The following is a 16,134-nucleotide window of genomic DNA, read 5'->3' on the forward strand; positions in this document are numbered from 1 at the left end:
TGAAACCTCTCTGCAAGAGCATGTTGCGTGTTTGGTTAAAAATACAGTGGTTTTTCTTGTTTCTGCAAGAGGGGAATTAGCCCTACAGTTTTTGTTCCTTCAAAGATAAGTTAACAGTTTCATATGGACCATCCAGTCAGACAGGATGAACAGTACATGGTTAAAAACAAACAAACAAAAAAAAAACCCGAACATTTATAGTCTAACAAAAACCTTTACGAAAGCTTATGACAGAGATAGAGAATACACCTTCAGTTCTCAACATCTTGTGAAAAAGTAAATTAATTTGAAATTAACTCAAAACGTACATTACAGAAATTCTGCATTGCCCTTCCTCATTTGTTGCTTAGAAAGGATATTCCTGCAATTACTATCCAGAATCCTCTGAGGACTCCTTATTTTTTTGGGTAAATCATTTTTGGCAAGAAACATCCATTGCCTTCATCCTCCTGTTAACCAGCAAGAGTCCTCAATGCCCAGGAAGATAAAAGTGGCATCTGAATGTGGCATAGGCTTCATACTGGCCATTCTCATGCAAAATCAGTAACAAGTTTTGTATACCATATTAAAGCAGCAGATCAGCGCCATTCTAGATTTGGGGAGATTTCCATGAAAAATGTAGTGGTAAAGATCAAAATCCATAAAAACATCTATATCTCAGTTAACACAGAGATGTTATACTGCTGTGAGGACAGATATGGAACTCCATCAAAATTCCAATCTTTTGGGTCTTCCCTTACAAAACGCAGTTCTGTGCACAAGCTGACAGACCTGTTTTGCTTTTTTTCTGAAGTTTATCAGTATAGCCTGTGCATTCATACCCAACATCTTCCTAAGTACAAAACTCTAAAAATAAATAAAGTTGCTACAATAGCATTAAAATAGGAAAAACAAACCAACAAACAACAACAAACCAACATGATGTAGGATACCAAATTCTGTATGCATGCATTTTGAATCCATTTAGTTGCTCTTTACAGAATACATTTATATCATGCTGTGCATTTTGAGAAATGCAATTTTTCAATTAACTTTGAGAAGCGCTGGTTTTCACTGTATTTCCAAAGAAAACAAACATTTTAAGTATAAATCAGAAGACAACCATGATACCTTGTCTTAGCAAGGAGTCTGCTTCCAATGAAATTAAATCTTCACTTTCCATTAAGGTTTTTTCATGTTCTTCTTCTTCTTCCCAGTGAATTGGAATACATGCATTTTAATTTGCTTATACCAAAACTTGCTCATATTAAAGTTGTACTGTGAAATGACTTCACCATAGTTAGACTCCACTGAGTGTGATGAGCCAAGAACTTGTCACATTCTGAATATAACATACATGGAATATGCTATCTATATATAATCACTAGGAGGATAATCTCTGAGCAGATTTTCTCTGGTAAATCTTGTTGCTACCAGGGCTGCTTGACTTGGTAAAAGGACAATATACACAGCAGGTAGGGTGGTCACACACAAAAGCTCCTCACTCTCACCAAAAGAAAGATACAAGCATTTAATCAAAATTTCTTACCCTGATTTTATTTCTGCAGGCGGAGAAATTTCAGTAGCGTTAAAATCAGGGAGTATTTGGATATCCACAATGAAGAATTGCACTGTTGGATTTTTAGCTCCTGCCTAAAATAAAATGTTTCATTGTAATTTCAAAGAAAGAATATTCCTGGGGAAAAAAAAAATAGAGACTGAAATTATAGATGAAGAAATCACTACAGACAGGTATAACCAGCTACCTTCAGACACATGAGAAGACAAGTTCCTAAATGCAATTCTTAGGATTGATACATAAATTACCTTTAAAAAGCATTAGCTATGTATTTCTAGATATGAAAGGCTACATGTATAAACATCCATAGGCTTTCCTCTACCCGCAGCAGTATTTGACTGCATCTTGCCTCAGATGCTACACAGTATCTAGGAGTGAATCAAATACAGGGAGAAAAGTATAAATATTCTAAATACTCTAACAGGGAGAAATTCTTCGTGATTCTTCGTGGAAACGAACACCTTGCCTTAAATGATTGTATAACAGCTGCCTATAATGTAATCAAAGCTGTGGCTGCCACATGGACTCCGTTGTTTTTAAATGTAGCACTAATATGTACTAACAGCAAAGTTACTTTGTCACAAAGGACTTCTCTAGATCTAGAAATTGAAGCTAGCCAGCTAAATCCTCATAGTAACAGTTAAGCGGCTGTAGCTCACCCATCTGCAGAAATAAGCAATACTCAAAACAGGAAGGGTCTGTAATAAAAGGTGCTATTTAAATTGGCAGTTCGCTCCATGCCTGCTACACCTATGCCTCTTCACAGGTGGCACACTCAGGGCACAGTCCCTGAGCTCACTGCAACGAACCCAGCTGCTTACTGTGACCACCAGTGAGAACCTGCACTGGAGCCTCCAAGGAGATAGGCAAAAGCAATGTGATCATGGAGATCAGGGAAGGGTAGGGGGGTGACCTAGCACAGCTGCTGCAAAGAAAGCTGAATTCAGCACAAAGGAGACTGGAGGTTGGCTTTTACTCCAGGTAAGCAGTTTTGTCAGTTGCAATCAGCTGGCTCTACCAGCTGTTCTGCCCCAGCTAATCAAGAATACAAGAATTTTCCTGAGCTGGCCAGACTGGCATAGGGAGAAATACATAAATATGTCTGTCCAAGACAGAATGTAAAAACCAAAACAGTGAACAAAAAGATGGGCTTAAGCTGGTTTCAGACTACATATTACTTCAAGGCAAACGGGATGACCAGCATTCCAGCAGTGACCTTCTTATAGAGACCAGTAATAAGAATCCTGTTTATATTGTGATTCAGAGGTACAGTACAATTGTTGTACTCAAAGTGTAATTTGTACTTAAATTTGTCTTACATCTATTGCTGTATCACTCTACTAAATTAAAATCACAGGTAGATTCAAATAACTTCAATAGTTAAATCTAGGGAACACATGGAATAAACTTTTAATCCTCCCTATGTGGAATGTTTGAAAGGACCTGTTGGCAGCATGCTGTACTCCGACATTCACACCATTTATCCCAGTGCCAACAGTGCCATGAGCAGTGGGCACACAGTCATGTGGAGGGAAGAAGGATCTGCATGCACTGAAGTTCTCACAGCAAAAACTGAAAGAGCTTCAGGGTGGACAAAGAAATTATGTCAGTGTTTTCTTCCTCTTCCCAACATAGGAAGCACCCAACAACTAAGAATTACTTGACTGTTTGAAGAAGATTCCATTTACACAAACACAGTACAGTGCACAAGCCTAACACAATGTGCGTATTGCAAATACATTTACCAAAAGGCTCTTTTTATCTCAACGTCTACTTGTCACCTCTCAAAACTTCTGTGATGAAAAACTTTTTTTTTCTTTCCTTTCCCCTAGAGATAATAAATACTTTAACATTGCCAGATGCTGTTGATTTCAGAAAGGGTAATCACAGCAAGCTGTTGAGGAGAGACAGACAATATTTTCATTAGCAGAAACTGATTAAATGAAACTACTCCCTTAATGAAACTGCAGAATAAACATGTTAAATAAATAACACAGACCTTGGGATAAGGGATTCTAATGGTCTTAGGATACTGCAAGGTGTCTTCAGAATAAAAGGAATACTCGACAACAGGAACTTCTGTATCATTAAATGCTGCATATGCCACAAAATTGCCATTTGGAGACCACCACAGAGCAGAATGGCTGCTAAACATTTCCTCTGAAAGAGATGCAAAAGCATTTAATTTATAATTGATAAATTGGCTTTTATATCTGAAGTAATATTCTTATTAAATTTTTAATAATTTTTTTTTAAAAATTGAAGTTAATATACCAAAGCAGAGAGTGCTTACTGGAGTTCTGAAATGAGAGAAAGATTGGTGCTCATGATCTATCACATGAAGCTAAAACTAATTTCTGTTCCTAGATACCTACGCTGACCAGGCATAAAGCCCAGACAATGATAAATGCTTCTGCTAAAAATGCAGATCTGCGTTAATTTTGAATCTTTCAGTGTAATAGATAAAGCAATTTTAATAAAATCAATATTTAAAAAAAAAAAAAACAACAATTTTTTACATTGAAATGCAAAGAAAAATGTGCTTGATGTACTTACCTTCATAAACCCAATCTGGTATTCCATTGAAAATTTTATTTTCTTCTCCATTGCTAGTGATTTGCACAGGTGCTGCTGTTGGTGAAGCTTTTATATAAATATTATTATTCCAAACATATGCCTGCAAAATATTATTATGATGACTATTGGAGTAAATCCTATTTCCTCTCTATGCCATATTTAGCAACCTATTTACATTTACTACTGATGACAAAAATTGTCCTTTAAATTTGCATTTGTCCAAACTTCATTGATACTTATACATGAATTACTAATACAAATCAAGAGTAACAAACTGAACTTAAGCTGAGATGCCAAAAAATAAAAAATAAAAAATAAAAATCCAACCCTCAGAACAGTTGTTTTAAATGACATTATTATTGCATCAAGAAAAGCTTGCCATTAATTTTCCTTTGAAATACAAGTTTATTTTTGGAGTTGGTTTTTTTTTTACTCATTTGTCCCTCAAGGAAAATCAAGAATATTTTGGTAAAACCTTGATAAATGTTGTGATGTTGCTAACAGATCTCCAAAGATAATGTATTTCTGAGTAAAATGTCTTTTTTTTTTTTTTTTTTTTTTTTTCCCCTTAGTGACTGAATAGCACATTCTTATTCCAGAGCTTCTCTCTGAGATGCAGCAATTTCTTTTCAACATCCTTTGCATCTATTGCTGGGCTCCATAATCCATGACAAGGAATAAGAATACTTAAACACCATATACTACTGTGATTGCTCTTTAAGTCAGATCCAAAACAGCCTTGCAAACACAGTAGCTATCAAAGCTGTCATGGATTAGGGAGGAGAAAAGGAAAATAAGGACAATATGAAAGAGCACACAAGATGATTTTGTTCCTCTAATCCCTGTTAAAGTCATCCTTAAATAAAACTTCATTGTTCTTATTAAGAGATAAAAACCACAGTGCTGAATGTATAGACAGCTGTAATGATATTGCAAAGATATGTTGATTTGAAAGAGATGAGCTACTGTTTGCTACTGTAAAAATACTAAGTTTCTGTGCAAAATACTGGGACCATGCTGCTTTCAGAAATGTCTTTTCAGCAAAGAACAGAACATGACAGAGGAAAGTATTTCCAACAGCCATTTTGAAAACTATGTTCAGGTATTTTACCTGGAAGTAGGAAAGCCCCCACACCCCGAGGACATAGTTTATGTGAGCTACTCTGTCATGGCTACAGAAGAGGCTGTATAAGTTTAGATTATCTTTACTAACCAGTTTGTGACCAACGGGTGACCAGGATATATATTGCGTGTCATTAGGTAGCAGTGCATCATCTAAGATGGCTCTGGAAATAAAGAAACAAGATACAAATAAAACAAATCAGTAAAATGCCACTTCATTGCAAAATACTATTAAAATTACATCTTGTGCAAAATTTACTAACCTTGCATTGAAATCATAGATGTGATATGAAGCTGTGTAGGAATGCCTCCACAACTGCAAGAGAATTAGTTCAATATTAAGAAAACAAAAATCTCTTACAGCTTCAGTTACCACTGAAACTTCTGAAATCCTCCTCATACTTTCACTTGAGATAGATGTAACACAATGAACCTATAAGGGCAGTAATTCTCTTGTGGTTTAAAGGAAAACTGAAGAAACACTGTCCTTCTGTAGTCATCACTTAGTTACTATGACAGAAGCTGATCGCTGATCAAGGACAGAGATACAGAGGCCAGAAATTCTGCAGATTTTCAGAAATTCTTGAAACTTTATGGCAAGACTATCACAGCTATGTACAGTTAATCCTCCTCCTTCTGCCTTACTGGCACAACTGTTTTCTGCCTCCTTTTCCATGGTGTATTGTTTAACTTGGCATTCTATTTTTTAGTAGTGCTCTCAAGTTCCAGCACCATTTCTGTAGCAGTTCCTCTAGTTCCAGGATTCATGTTCTCATCCATATTGTCACAGAAATAAAACTTATTTCTCAGAAACCTTCCTCTTGAAACCTATACCACTGTAGGCATTTATTGAGATAAATATGTCATTTAGATTTAGACGAGGAGCTGAAGAAGTTTGTTTTAATTCATGGTGTTGATATGCTACAACAGTGTTACCTTCTATGGTAGTTCTTGAAGATTTGTATGAAAATATGAGGATATAAAACAATATCTTAGTACTACACAACCAGATGGTTGTTATATAAGAAGCGTGCACATCTTTGTGATTCATTTTGTTATTCTGTTTTTGTTTTTTTTTTGTGATTAAGATTAATAACAATATAACTTTCAATCATACTACTATATAAAGGTTAAAAGACTGTTTCAGCATTAAAGTTAAATTTTATGACTATAGCAAATAAAATAGCATAGAATAATAAATCACAAGTGGAGGGGATGTCTAGGGTAGCTGGAAAAGTATAAGACTTTTAATCACCACTAATAATGCAGGAAAAAGAATCAATTCTGAACAATTTAGAAAGACAGAAAGTGAATGGCCTAGCTGCACTCAGCAAAGAAGCTGAAACTGTAGAAAAGTGGTGACTGACTTGTGGTGACTGGACTGCAGCTGGAACACTGTGACAGGTGTTCTTGGATTGCTTTGCCAGAACATGTAGAGGGAGCTCAGTAACACAGCCTTTAAGTATTTGTACACAGAGCCTTTTACAAACAAAACGTGCAGATCTCTCCAGTAATAAAAACAAAAAGGAATAAAAAAAACACTGAAATTACTAGCTCCTCAGTGCACACTCTGCAGGACAAGTTATCACCTCTATTATGTTTCTGTTCTCTCCTCTGGAGGCACACAGGTCCAGGGATTCTTGCCAACTGACATACATGCGAGTTGACCTTTGCTACTTTATTCAGCACCAAGCCAAGATGATACACTTACGCCGGGGGCTTTCCAAATACTTACTGAGAGCAGCAAACTAGGACACCTGAGCCCACACCATGTGCAAGAGGATAGCCTATAACCACACAGGACTTTTCTTTCACCTCAGTTTTCAAATCCTGTGTCCTAAAACCTCAGGCCTGCTGCTACAATGCTGTCAGTGTAACATGCTCATACATACATACATACATACCATATATATACAAGCATATGCATACATCTGTTCTCACTCACACAACCCCTTGGATGTCACACTCATCTACTCTTCTAGTTCATCTTTCCGGTTAACCCTCCAGCTTCACTCCCCTTGTAGTATCTTTCCAATCACTAAGTGTTAATTTAGCTTCTTCATTCAGTCACAGAATTATAGAACACCCTTCTATAATATAAATACCCTTCTCTTGTAGTTTCCAAGCCTGATGCCTTTACTCAACTCCACTCAATAAGGTAATCTTTCCTCCTCCTCCTCCTGTCTGTTAAGACTTCAGTGTTACTATACAGATATCCATCTTATTCTTCTAAATAATTCTCTCAAAATCTTTCAGCCTCTGCAATCTCTACTTGCAACTTTCAGCATCTTCTTGCTCAATTATTTCCAAACCTTTACTTCCCAGTTTCATTCTCAAAAAATTAAGTGCATTTGTACCTTTTCATACTTGTACTGCAGAAGAGCAAACCTCTGGTCAGGGGACAATATAGCTGTTGTTGCCTCATATGAGCTCTGTCAATAAGAGGCAAAGTGAACATGTTAAGCACTAATTTCAGAGAAATGTTCAGGAAGAAAAGGTATTAAATATAAAATCTTCCTGAAAGTTTGCACATATTATATATAAGTCAACGTACTAATGTTGTATTTAACAAGACTACTGAGGATGTTCCAGTTTCAGCATCGAAACGTAGAATGTTCCCATTAGGTGTTTCATGTAGATATTGATTTCCTAAAAGAGCAAGAGAGATACCAATAAACAATAAGTAAAATGCACATCACTCACTTCTTTCTCCCCTATTTCTTGAAGCAGGAAATAAAATTAAAATTCTGGTCAATATTCTGTTTCCAGCTTTTGTAATTAAAGGATGCTTATAGCACTGTTAACAAAATTGGGCTCACATCTTCAACTTTCTGGGACCTTTTTCTCTTGGGGTACTTTTAGCAATAGGAGAACATATTTTGCCACAAGCACTAACACTTATCTACAGAAAAGAATTCACAGCTCTTTGAGCCCTGCACCGTTTTGTAATAAGACTATTCAAGCATCTAATGTATTTTCGGGATATATTAGTCATCTCTGAGTATTGAGTATTTACAGTAGTACATTTTTTAAATACACATGCTAAGTGTAAAAATAAATTACCTGAAATCCATTGCAAATTATGTGTTTTGTACACATAGTCATCGTTCAAGTAATTCTCTAGGGTATATGTTCTTCGTGAATCAGACTCAGGGGTACTTTCTGGAAGAAAGAGAAAGAAGAGAGATTTTGATGCTGATACAACATTTTCCACCACATCTTAATAGTCAGGCTAAGAAGCTAAGTGTCTTTTGCTACTGGCAACTAATGTGCTTTAGCTAACCAGCTATGAACTGCCAGCAGGGAGAAAGCACAAAAAAAATCCAACGATCAGAAAGGAAAAGGATCACAGTGCTACCCAGCTTTCCACTAAGTTAACAAAGTATCATAATGTCTACTATGACATTAGTGTATTGACTGCAAAATTAAAACCAAGTACCTGATCTACTATGAAAGGACGAAGTGAAACTGACCCCAGCTAAACTTAGGAGATTTGTCATCAACAACTGTGTGACACAGCCAACATCTATGAAAATATTTCTGTTTTACAGTGCCCTAGCAATTTTTCCAAGATATAAAAGGTTTCAAAAGTACATTGTACATTTATACACACATAAACATATATATTGAAATTGAGATGTGCAATTCTCTCCCTGATTTCCTTCTGCCTTTTTAAAATAAACAAGACAACACCAAAAACCACCCTCATATAACCAACACATTCAAGAAGGAAAGCGGTTTTTATTTCAACTTGTATTACCTTTTTTCTTTTTTTCCCCCCCAGTTATTAGCAGAACAAATCAAAAAATCCAGGATATAAACAATTGACAAAAACAATCCAACACAGATGTTTAGACTGATCAGTTGGGATGATAACCCGCCACCATCAATTCTGAGTTTTCCAGTCTGTTCAGATACTTTTAAACAGACAGCCTCTTTTAATATGCAGAAGAAGAAAAAGAGTACAAGGGAGTGAGAACAAAAAAAGCCCACCTCACAAGATTGCTGTGGGGAATCTTTCTGCAAGTTGAAAAAGTGTGACATATGGAACATGACAGGAAGACATTTATATTAGCTACCATGGTTTTACTCTTATTTCCAAACAATAAGTACGTTACTTATATACAGCACAGCCTGGAGAGCCATTGCTGTAGTGAAAGTCAAGAGCCTTAACAGCCAAAGCTTTTAGTCTAATAAAGATTAAGACAATTACTTGCTCATTTCCATCTGAGATTTGGCTATTCTGAAATGTGTCACAAGTCTAGATATTTTGCTTGTTATGTTTCCACGAGAATATTAACTTCTCAGGTTAATTATTCTATATTAACTGAATATTTAATTTGATGGATTATGAACAAGTGTGTATTTGATATTCATGCACAGTTGTCTAGTTGGGAATATCACTTCTCTTCTTCCTAATTGAGTAAGTGTCACTTTCAATTAGAGGGACTTCAGAAAGCAATGAAATTCTCTCTTGGAAAAGGAGGAGCAATTTAAGACAGGTGGCTGTTGAACAGGTTTAGGGATTTTTCCAAACTGCTGAATGTTTTTCCTCCCTGGTGACATCCATATTTTGCTAAGGTCTCATTACTAAAAATCAGGCCACCATTAAGATTTTTTGGCTGTGTGTAAAATTAAAATTTCATTTTCTGTCAACACCTTCCACATAGTAACTGAATATGAAACGCCAAGCTGTACGGGTATAGTCATCAAAGTTTTAGTTGGAATATTTTCTTAGTTTGTGAGATAGAGCACTACGGCTATGTTTTTACTGCATGTATCTTATTCTGCATTTTGCTTCTTTTGGTTTAGGCTCCATGTAAAACAAAAAACAAACAACAACAATAACAACAAAACACGTTGTACCCCCTCCAAAAAAGCGTCAACTGGGCTTTTTACAAAATGAATTACTTGTTGACATTCAAAAACATTTATATATATATATATGTATATGTAGATATATACATATATATATTCTTCTCTCTCTCTTCCTCAAAGAGATTGTGAAACCTGAATTTTCTCTCATCTCTATTTTTTTTTCTATTTTTCTTTCTTTCCAGACAGGGACTGTTTTTCTAAATTCCAAATGACTTGCTCTTTCTATCTACCCTTAAAACTCCCCCTGAGCAGTACATGCATATTTACCCACTGTCATAGTGATATATTAGAAATATGTACATCTTAATACCTGTTACAATAACAAAAATTTAGAGTAAGACATTCTAGAGAGAAGGCTATTAACCATTTATGTAAGGAATGTTCATACAAAGTTGATAAATAGTATTCTTTCAATTTCGGTGTTTTTCTTAGTTTATTTTTTTTTGTTGTTTGTTTGTTTTTTATTTTGTAAACATGTATCTTCTCAAAGTTTGTTTCTGTAGGTGTAAGGAGTAAAGGAAATAAAAATTCAACTGCTGTGTGAAGTTTGTGCCATGACAAATCATCATATCCAAAATTAAAACTGTTAAAATTACTTTTGGTGAATGCACTGTTTAAATTTTTATATGCAATGCATAAGAGCAGGAAAGGATGTAATCAGCCCAAAAGCAAAGGAAACCTGTAAAGCTACTAATAATGGAAACTTTATTACACCTTCAGAAGAGAAGCCTGATCCAAGAGAATATCAGCAGGTAAAAACAGTGACATCAGCCAGGGCAGTTCACTCAGCTGTCACCAAGGCTGCGGAGACTTCCCCAGAGAGAGGCAATCATTAACTTTGTAGTTAATAGCTCTGGTAGCTCTCTCCAAGTTGCCACATCTCGTGCAAACTAAGGAAATAGAAGTGTTCTAGACATAGCAACCAACTGTTGGTAAATTTGTTTCTATGCATTACTCAACATTTGAATTAAGGTAGATAATTCAGTTAAATGACAGCTAGAGAAAGCCAAAGACACATAGCAGGAAAACATTTCTATTCTTTGTCTTCACTAAGTAAAATAGCCACATGCATCACTGAGAATATGGATTCTGCAATGCAGTGCAAGATGTATGAAAAAAAAAATGGAGAGACAAACAGTTACAGCAGTCGTATTCAAATGAAAAGAGCGTTTTCTCAGACAAGTACACATTATATTTTCAATGGCCTGATTAATCTACTGTATCTCCCTCGCAACTTTTTAGAGAATTTCATCCATGACTTTGAGTAAAGAAATGTAAAGTGAAGTTTGTAGAATTAACTACCATTTACAGGTTATACATTGTCCTTCTAAATACATACAAAATAAGATTCTCATCTAAACCTTAATTTTTTAACCCAGTCTCAAAGAGATTCTACTTCAAAGATACAATTCTAATCCATAGATTAAAATTCACTTAGATATTTTCTTGCTTCCTCACTAAACATCCTTAAGCCGAAGGCCTTCCAAAAATTGTGGTAATAAAATATTTCCTATTCCCAAGAAAACTGGGACAGATTACAGCTGCCAGATTCATTCATCTTGTGGCATAGGTCTTCAAATATGAGAGCTGCATATCAGCCAGACACCTTCATATTTTTAAGCATTCTTTTCAGTTGCAAGCAAGGTGTTGACATAGGCAATAGATACTCCTCCACACCATCCAGTTACAAATCTGCTTAGCACAGGACAGATCACAGATAGGATAAACAGGGTAAGCGTTGATATGTAACCATTCCCAAAGGAACAATGAGAGCTATTTGGAGGCTTTCATTTCATCTTCTTTTCAGTTACACATTAACAAAACTGTCAGGAAGATATGCAACCTCATCTCTTTTGAGTCCTTGAACCAAGAAGCTGTCTCAGCAAACCCAATGACCTTCATTATGAAATCCAGGATGACAAAAAGTCATTGGACTTTTGCAGCCAATAACCCTTATCTCTATTTGTGTTAGCTTTTTCCCAGCCACTAGTAATACCTAACTCATCAGTCAGGTGTCAAACTCATCAAGTCCTCTCAGGCACCTCAGGGTTATTAACCTTCCCAGAACCTGCTGTGCTTTACCAACCAAAGGAGCGGGCACATTACTTTTAACAGAGCACAGGAGACAAGCACATTATCACCTAACAATTACATTTCACCTCATTTTGTCAATATTTTACCTTTGGGGAGTTAAATCTCCAGTACAGGAATATGGTTTTAGACTAGACTGTTGTACAGCTCTCCACACTGTAAGATTGTCTTTGGCTTTCTCCTTAGGGCAGCAATCTGCTAAATATAACACAGTCTCCTTTCTACTCAGCACCGGCTACTCTTCCTTCTACTCCTGGCCTTCCAGAGCCATAATGACAACACTGTTAGAGAAGAGGAAATACTGTACAGCCACTGGATGTTTTGAACTGCCTTTTGTATGGAAAATTATAAAAGGAAAAAATGGAAGAAGCAAAAGTAAACCGAAAAATTATTTGAGAGAAGTAAACCATGTTTTTAAATAAATACTCATGCTTTGCAAGGTAAACAGTTGTTACTATATACACCTCTTAAAGAACTTCTCAAGGCATAACAATGTCTTCATCATCTGACTGCAAATTTGACTTCTGGGTCTCTTTTGGGATTAAACTCTTTGAGGTAAGGTTGTAAAAATACAGGGGCTACTTCAAAAGTACTTCCTATTTTATTATGTAAGTCCATAATGTCAGAGGGAGATGGTTGTGGTATGGCTGTAGAGGTTGAAACTTCTCACTAATATTCCATTAAATTTTGTTGTTGTGTGACAGATGGCAGCAGAAGGGTAGTCTGACAAAATGGTGCCTGACATGGAAGTGTGCATGAGGTAAAGATGTTTACAGAGACCAAACAGTGGATGTCAGCACAGTAAGGTGGTGGGCGGTGCATTTCAGTAGTTCAATGTGAAAGACAAGTCATGTTCCAAATGGCCATGGACAGCTGTCTCACTATGAAATGAAGAGTTCTTGTTCATTGTTGGCAAAAATGCATAACTAATGGTGATAACTGTGATGAAAAACAGTGTTTTGTAGCTGAGAATTTGCTCTATCAATGAGCGCTATGGTGCTCTTTGTATCTGTTGTGATTTCCATAGAAATAAATAAGAGGCATTACTTTTGAAAGGAACTATGAACACACTGCATGGAATTTTGTACTATCACTGTTCTGAGCTGAAGAGCTTAGGGATGCAAATTTATTATGAAGTGTTTACCATTGCTAAACTGGGGCAAGAGAAGAAACAGAAATAACCTTTCCCTTCTGTGGCTTATCATCTAGCCAATGAGCCTGACTTCCTCTGTAGTGGCAAAATTTCAAGTTCTTTTATAGCACTTAAGCCCATTTATCTAGCTAAATTTCGCATTGCATGACTACTAAACTTATGAAGTACATAGAGGAATGGCAGGGAGAAGGCCAATGGTAAGAAATTCAAACCCAGTATATTTATGTATGTGAATAATAATTTTCACCTTCTGCAAAATGCTTGAACCATTGGGATGAAATAAAGATTTGGCAACAATTAAAATTGCTTTTATGAGAGCTGATTTTGATTTCACATTGTCTATTACGTGAGTTGCTGAACCTTCTCCCAGTTTTACCTCCTTTCATTCTGAACTCAGTCAAGTCCCTGTACTGACCCAGAAGACATACTCAGCTGACTTGCATGACCTTAGTTTGTGCATAAGGGCAACGCAATCAAACTGCCAGTGACTAAGTGTTCTCACCTGTGAAGAGCTAATTATAAGTACACCACCAGTATAAGCTAACAGAAAACATTGCTTTAACACCCTTCAGTCAAAAATTCGAAGTTCTTGAACTTACTTTAATTACAGTTTTATTCAAATATTAAAACCAGCAACTTACTTTAATTACAGTTTTATTCAAATATTAAAACCAGCCTGATTTGGGAAGTCAGAACTTCAAATTTGCAAAACAGGACCTCTCCCTCTCTGCATTTACTTTATCCTTATTTTATTACCTAGGTGCTCTAGTCATCCATTAATTTAAGCCATGTGTAAGAAGACATGCATTCACACTGCTCTTTTACAATAGACAAAGTAACACAAGCCAGGATGGGTGATATTTTGTAATTCACGCAGCAGAGGTGATTTTTCAATTTTGTTTTTTAATTTCTTTTACTATAAAACTGAATGACAACTCTAAATTGCTGCCTCTTCTCTTGCAAAAGGATTCAGTCTACGAAAGAAGACAACCCATCTGATTTTCAGTAATACACAGCATAGCATTACGTGCAGAGAAGCAGTGAGGTAACTTAAAGTAGAACTATTCAGTCCCACGTACTGAATTCTTTGACTAGGCATTGCATTACAATGCACACATGCACCTGAGAAGCTAACAAGACTCTTTCTCTTGCAATTCCCAACTTCTTCACTTCAGAAATCTGCTTTTTTTTTTTTTTTTTTTTTTTTTTTTTTTTTTAAAGATAACTGGCAAAAAGCAGCCCCATCTACCAAAATGAAGCAGCAAAATCTAGCAAAATGAAGAATTAGTAGATACTGATGCAAGCTTTTGCTCAGGTAATAAGAAACTCAGATACCTAGACTTCAGATACCCAGACTATGAAAAACTGTTTTCTATTTTGTGATATTCTTAATTACAGAAATGAACTGTAAAATATTTTAATGTAAATTATACCATGTGAACAGTACAATGACGCAAATTTTGCCTCTTTAATTGACTTAAACACTAGAACTTTCTATGCGCGTAAACAATTGCTATGTTTAGAAAAAGAAATCAACAACTCTATCTTCTTGCTTTTGGGCAACTATTTTACAAACATAAAGCCACCAAAGGTCTGCTCTACAAAATACTTTGTTTCCTTAGAGCTTACAGTGCTGAACTGTGCAGATCCTGACTGTTCAGATCCTAACTGCACAGCTGTTAATCATAAAAACATAATGAGGGGGATTAACCTGCAGCTGTGCCCTACCAGCTAGGAGCAATGTGGTGCTGGATGAGGATTTAATGCTGTTTTAGATTAACAATTCAGAGCTGCAGTATCAACCTGGAAGGTACAAACTGATCAGAGTCCAAAAACACATTCCAAATCTTTTCCTACTTTTCTGACCTCTGTAACACAGTGTGTATAATCTCACTCAACAAACATTAATAAACTAGAAGTTGTGCAGACAAAGCAAATTAGAATACAATCTTATTTCTTCAATACACCCTAGAAGTACTGCAATTGGGTTTTTATTGCCGTTTTGCAGATTTTCGGGAAAAAAAGTGCTGAATTTGATGACACGACTACTAGTTCCTAAATTTGCACAGAAATTAAGTGACTTTTTAATTTCTCCCCTCACAGCCCCCATTCTCCCAGATGAAGCAGTTCCTTGACGAAACACTTTCCAGTTTCAGAGGACTCGTGAGCACCGGCTCTAAAGTACGCTCAAGCACAAACTTTCAACAAAACTTTCCCCCCCACAAAGAGTTGGGCTTCACGGCTGCAGACCCCTCAACACCGACCAAGCCCCGGTGGCTGCAGCGGTGCAACCCCCACGTTCCCGGCCCCGCCGGGGACTTACCGCCAGTGAGCAGAGCCAGCGGAACGGCGATCACCGTGATGACAACGGCGACCCCCACGAGTCCCAGCAACCACTTCAGCAGGGTCTGTAAAGAGAAGTCCCGTCAGGACCGCCGCCATCACCTGATCTGGGCAGCCCAGACCCTTGCCTCTCCCTCACCCACCTTCATGCTGCAGCAGCTCGCAGAACGCCGCGTGCGGCTGCGAGCGGGGCGGGGCTGGGCGGCTGCTCTGAGCGCTGGAAGGGCTCGCCAACGGCCCGTCTCGAGGCGCTGCCGCCTGCGGGCACTCGGCTGGGGCGGCGCGGGGCGCTTTGCTACGGGGCCCGGGGACGGTTACCGCCTGCAGCAAGCGAGCATCGGCAGAGCTCCGCGCGACAGTTGTGCAAGATCTCGTTGCTCCAGCCGGCTCTGCAGCTTCCCGTGCTTTTCTC

The 16,134-nt window shown here is 37.1% G+C and overlaps 1 protein-coding gene across 5 annotated transcripts in view; it reads right to left on the minus strand.

Moving 5' to 3' along the window:
• LOC128076939 (dipeptidyl peptidase 4-like) overlaps nt 1–16,026 on the minus strand; it is a 38,111-nt gene extending 22,085 nt beyond the window's left edge. For 3 of the 5 annotated variants that reach the window (XR_008204736.1, XM_052675481.1, XM_052675483.1), the window contains exons 1-10: nt 15,866–16,010; nt 15,703–15,787; nt 8,321–8,419; nt 7,812–7,906; nt 7,615–7,689; nt 5,521–5,573; nt 5,349–5,421; nt 4,115–4,235; nt 3,558–3,718; nt 1,529–1,632 (exon numbers count right to left, since the gene is read on the minus strand). Coding sequence is in view for 4 of the 5 variants with exons in the window: in XM_052675481.1 (XP_052531441.1) it covers nt 1,529–1,632; nt 3,558–3,718; nt 4,115–4,235; nt 5,349–5,421; nt 5,521–5,573; nt 7,615–7,689; nt 7,812–7,906; nt 8,321–8,419; nt 15,703–15,787; nt 15,866–15,871 (872 nt within the window). In the remaining variant the exon portion in view is untranslated. Of the gene's footprint in view, nt 1–1,528; nt 1,633–3,557; nt 3,719–4,114; nt 4,236–5,348; nt 5,422–5,520; nt 5,574–7,614; nt 7,690–7,811; nt 7,907–8,320; nt 8,420–15,702; nt 15,788–15,865 lie in introns of all 5 variants that reach the window. The other 2 variants (XM_052675484.1, XM_052675482.1) reach the window with 2 other exon arrangements.
• Between the last annotated feature and the right edge of the window lie 108 nt (nt 16,027–16,134).

Source organism: Tympanuchus pallidicinctus, unplaced genomic scaffold, assembly GCF_026119805.1.
Source record: "Tympanuchus pallidicinctus isolate F22 unplaced genomic scaffold, pur_lepc_1.0 scaffold15, whole genome shotgun sequence".
Lineage (NCBI taxonomy): Eukaryota > Metazoa > Chordata > Aves > Galliformes > Phasianidae > Tympanuchus > Tympanuchus pallidicinctus.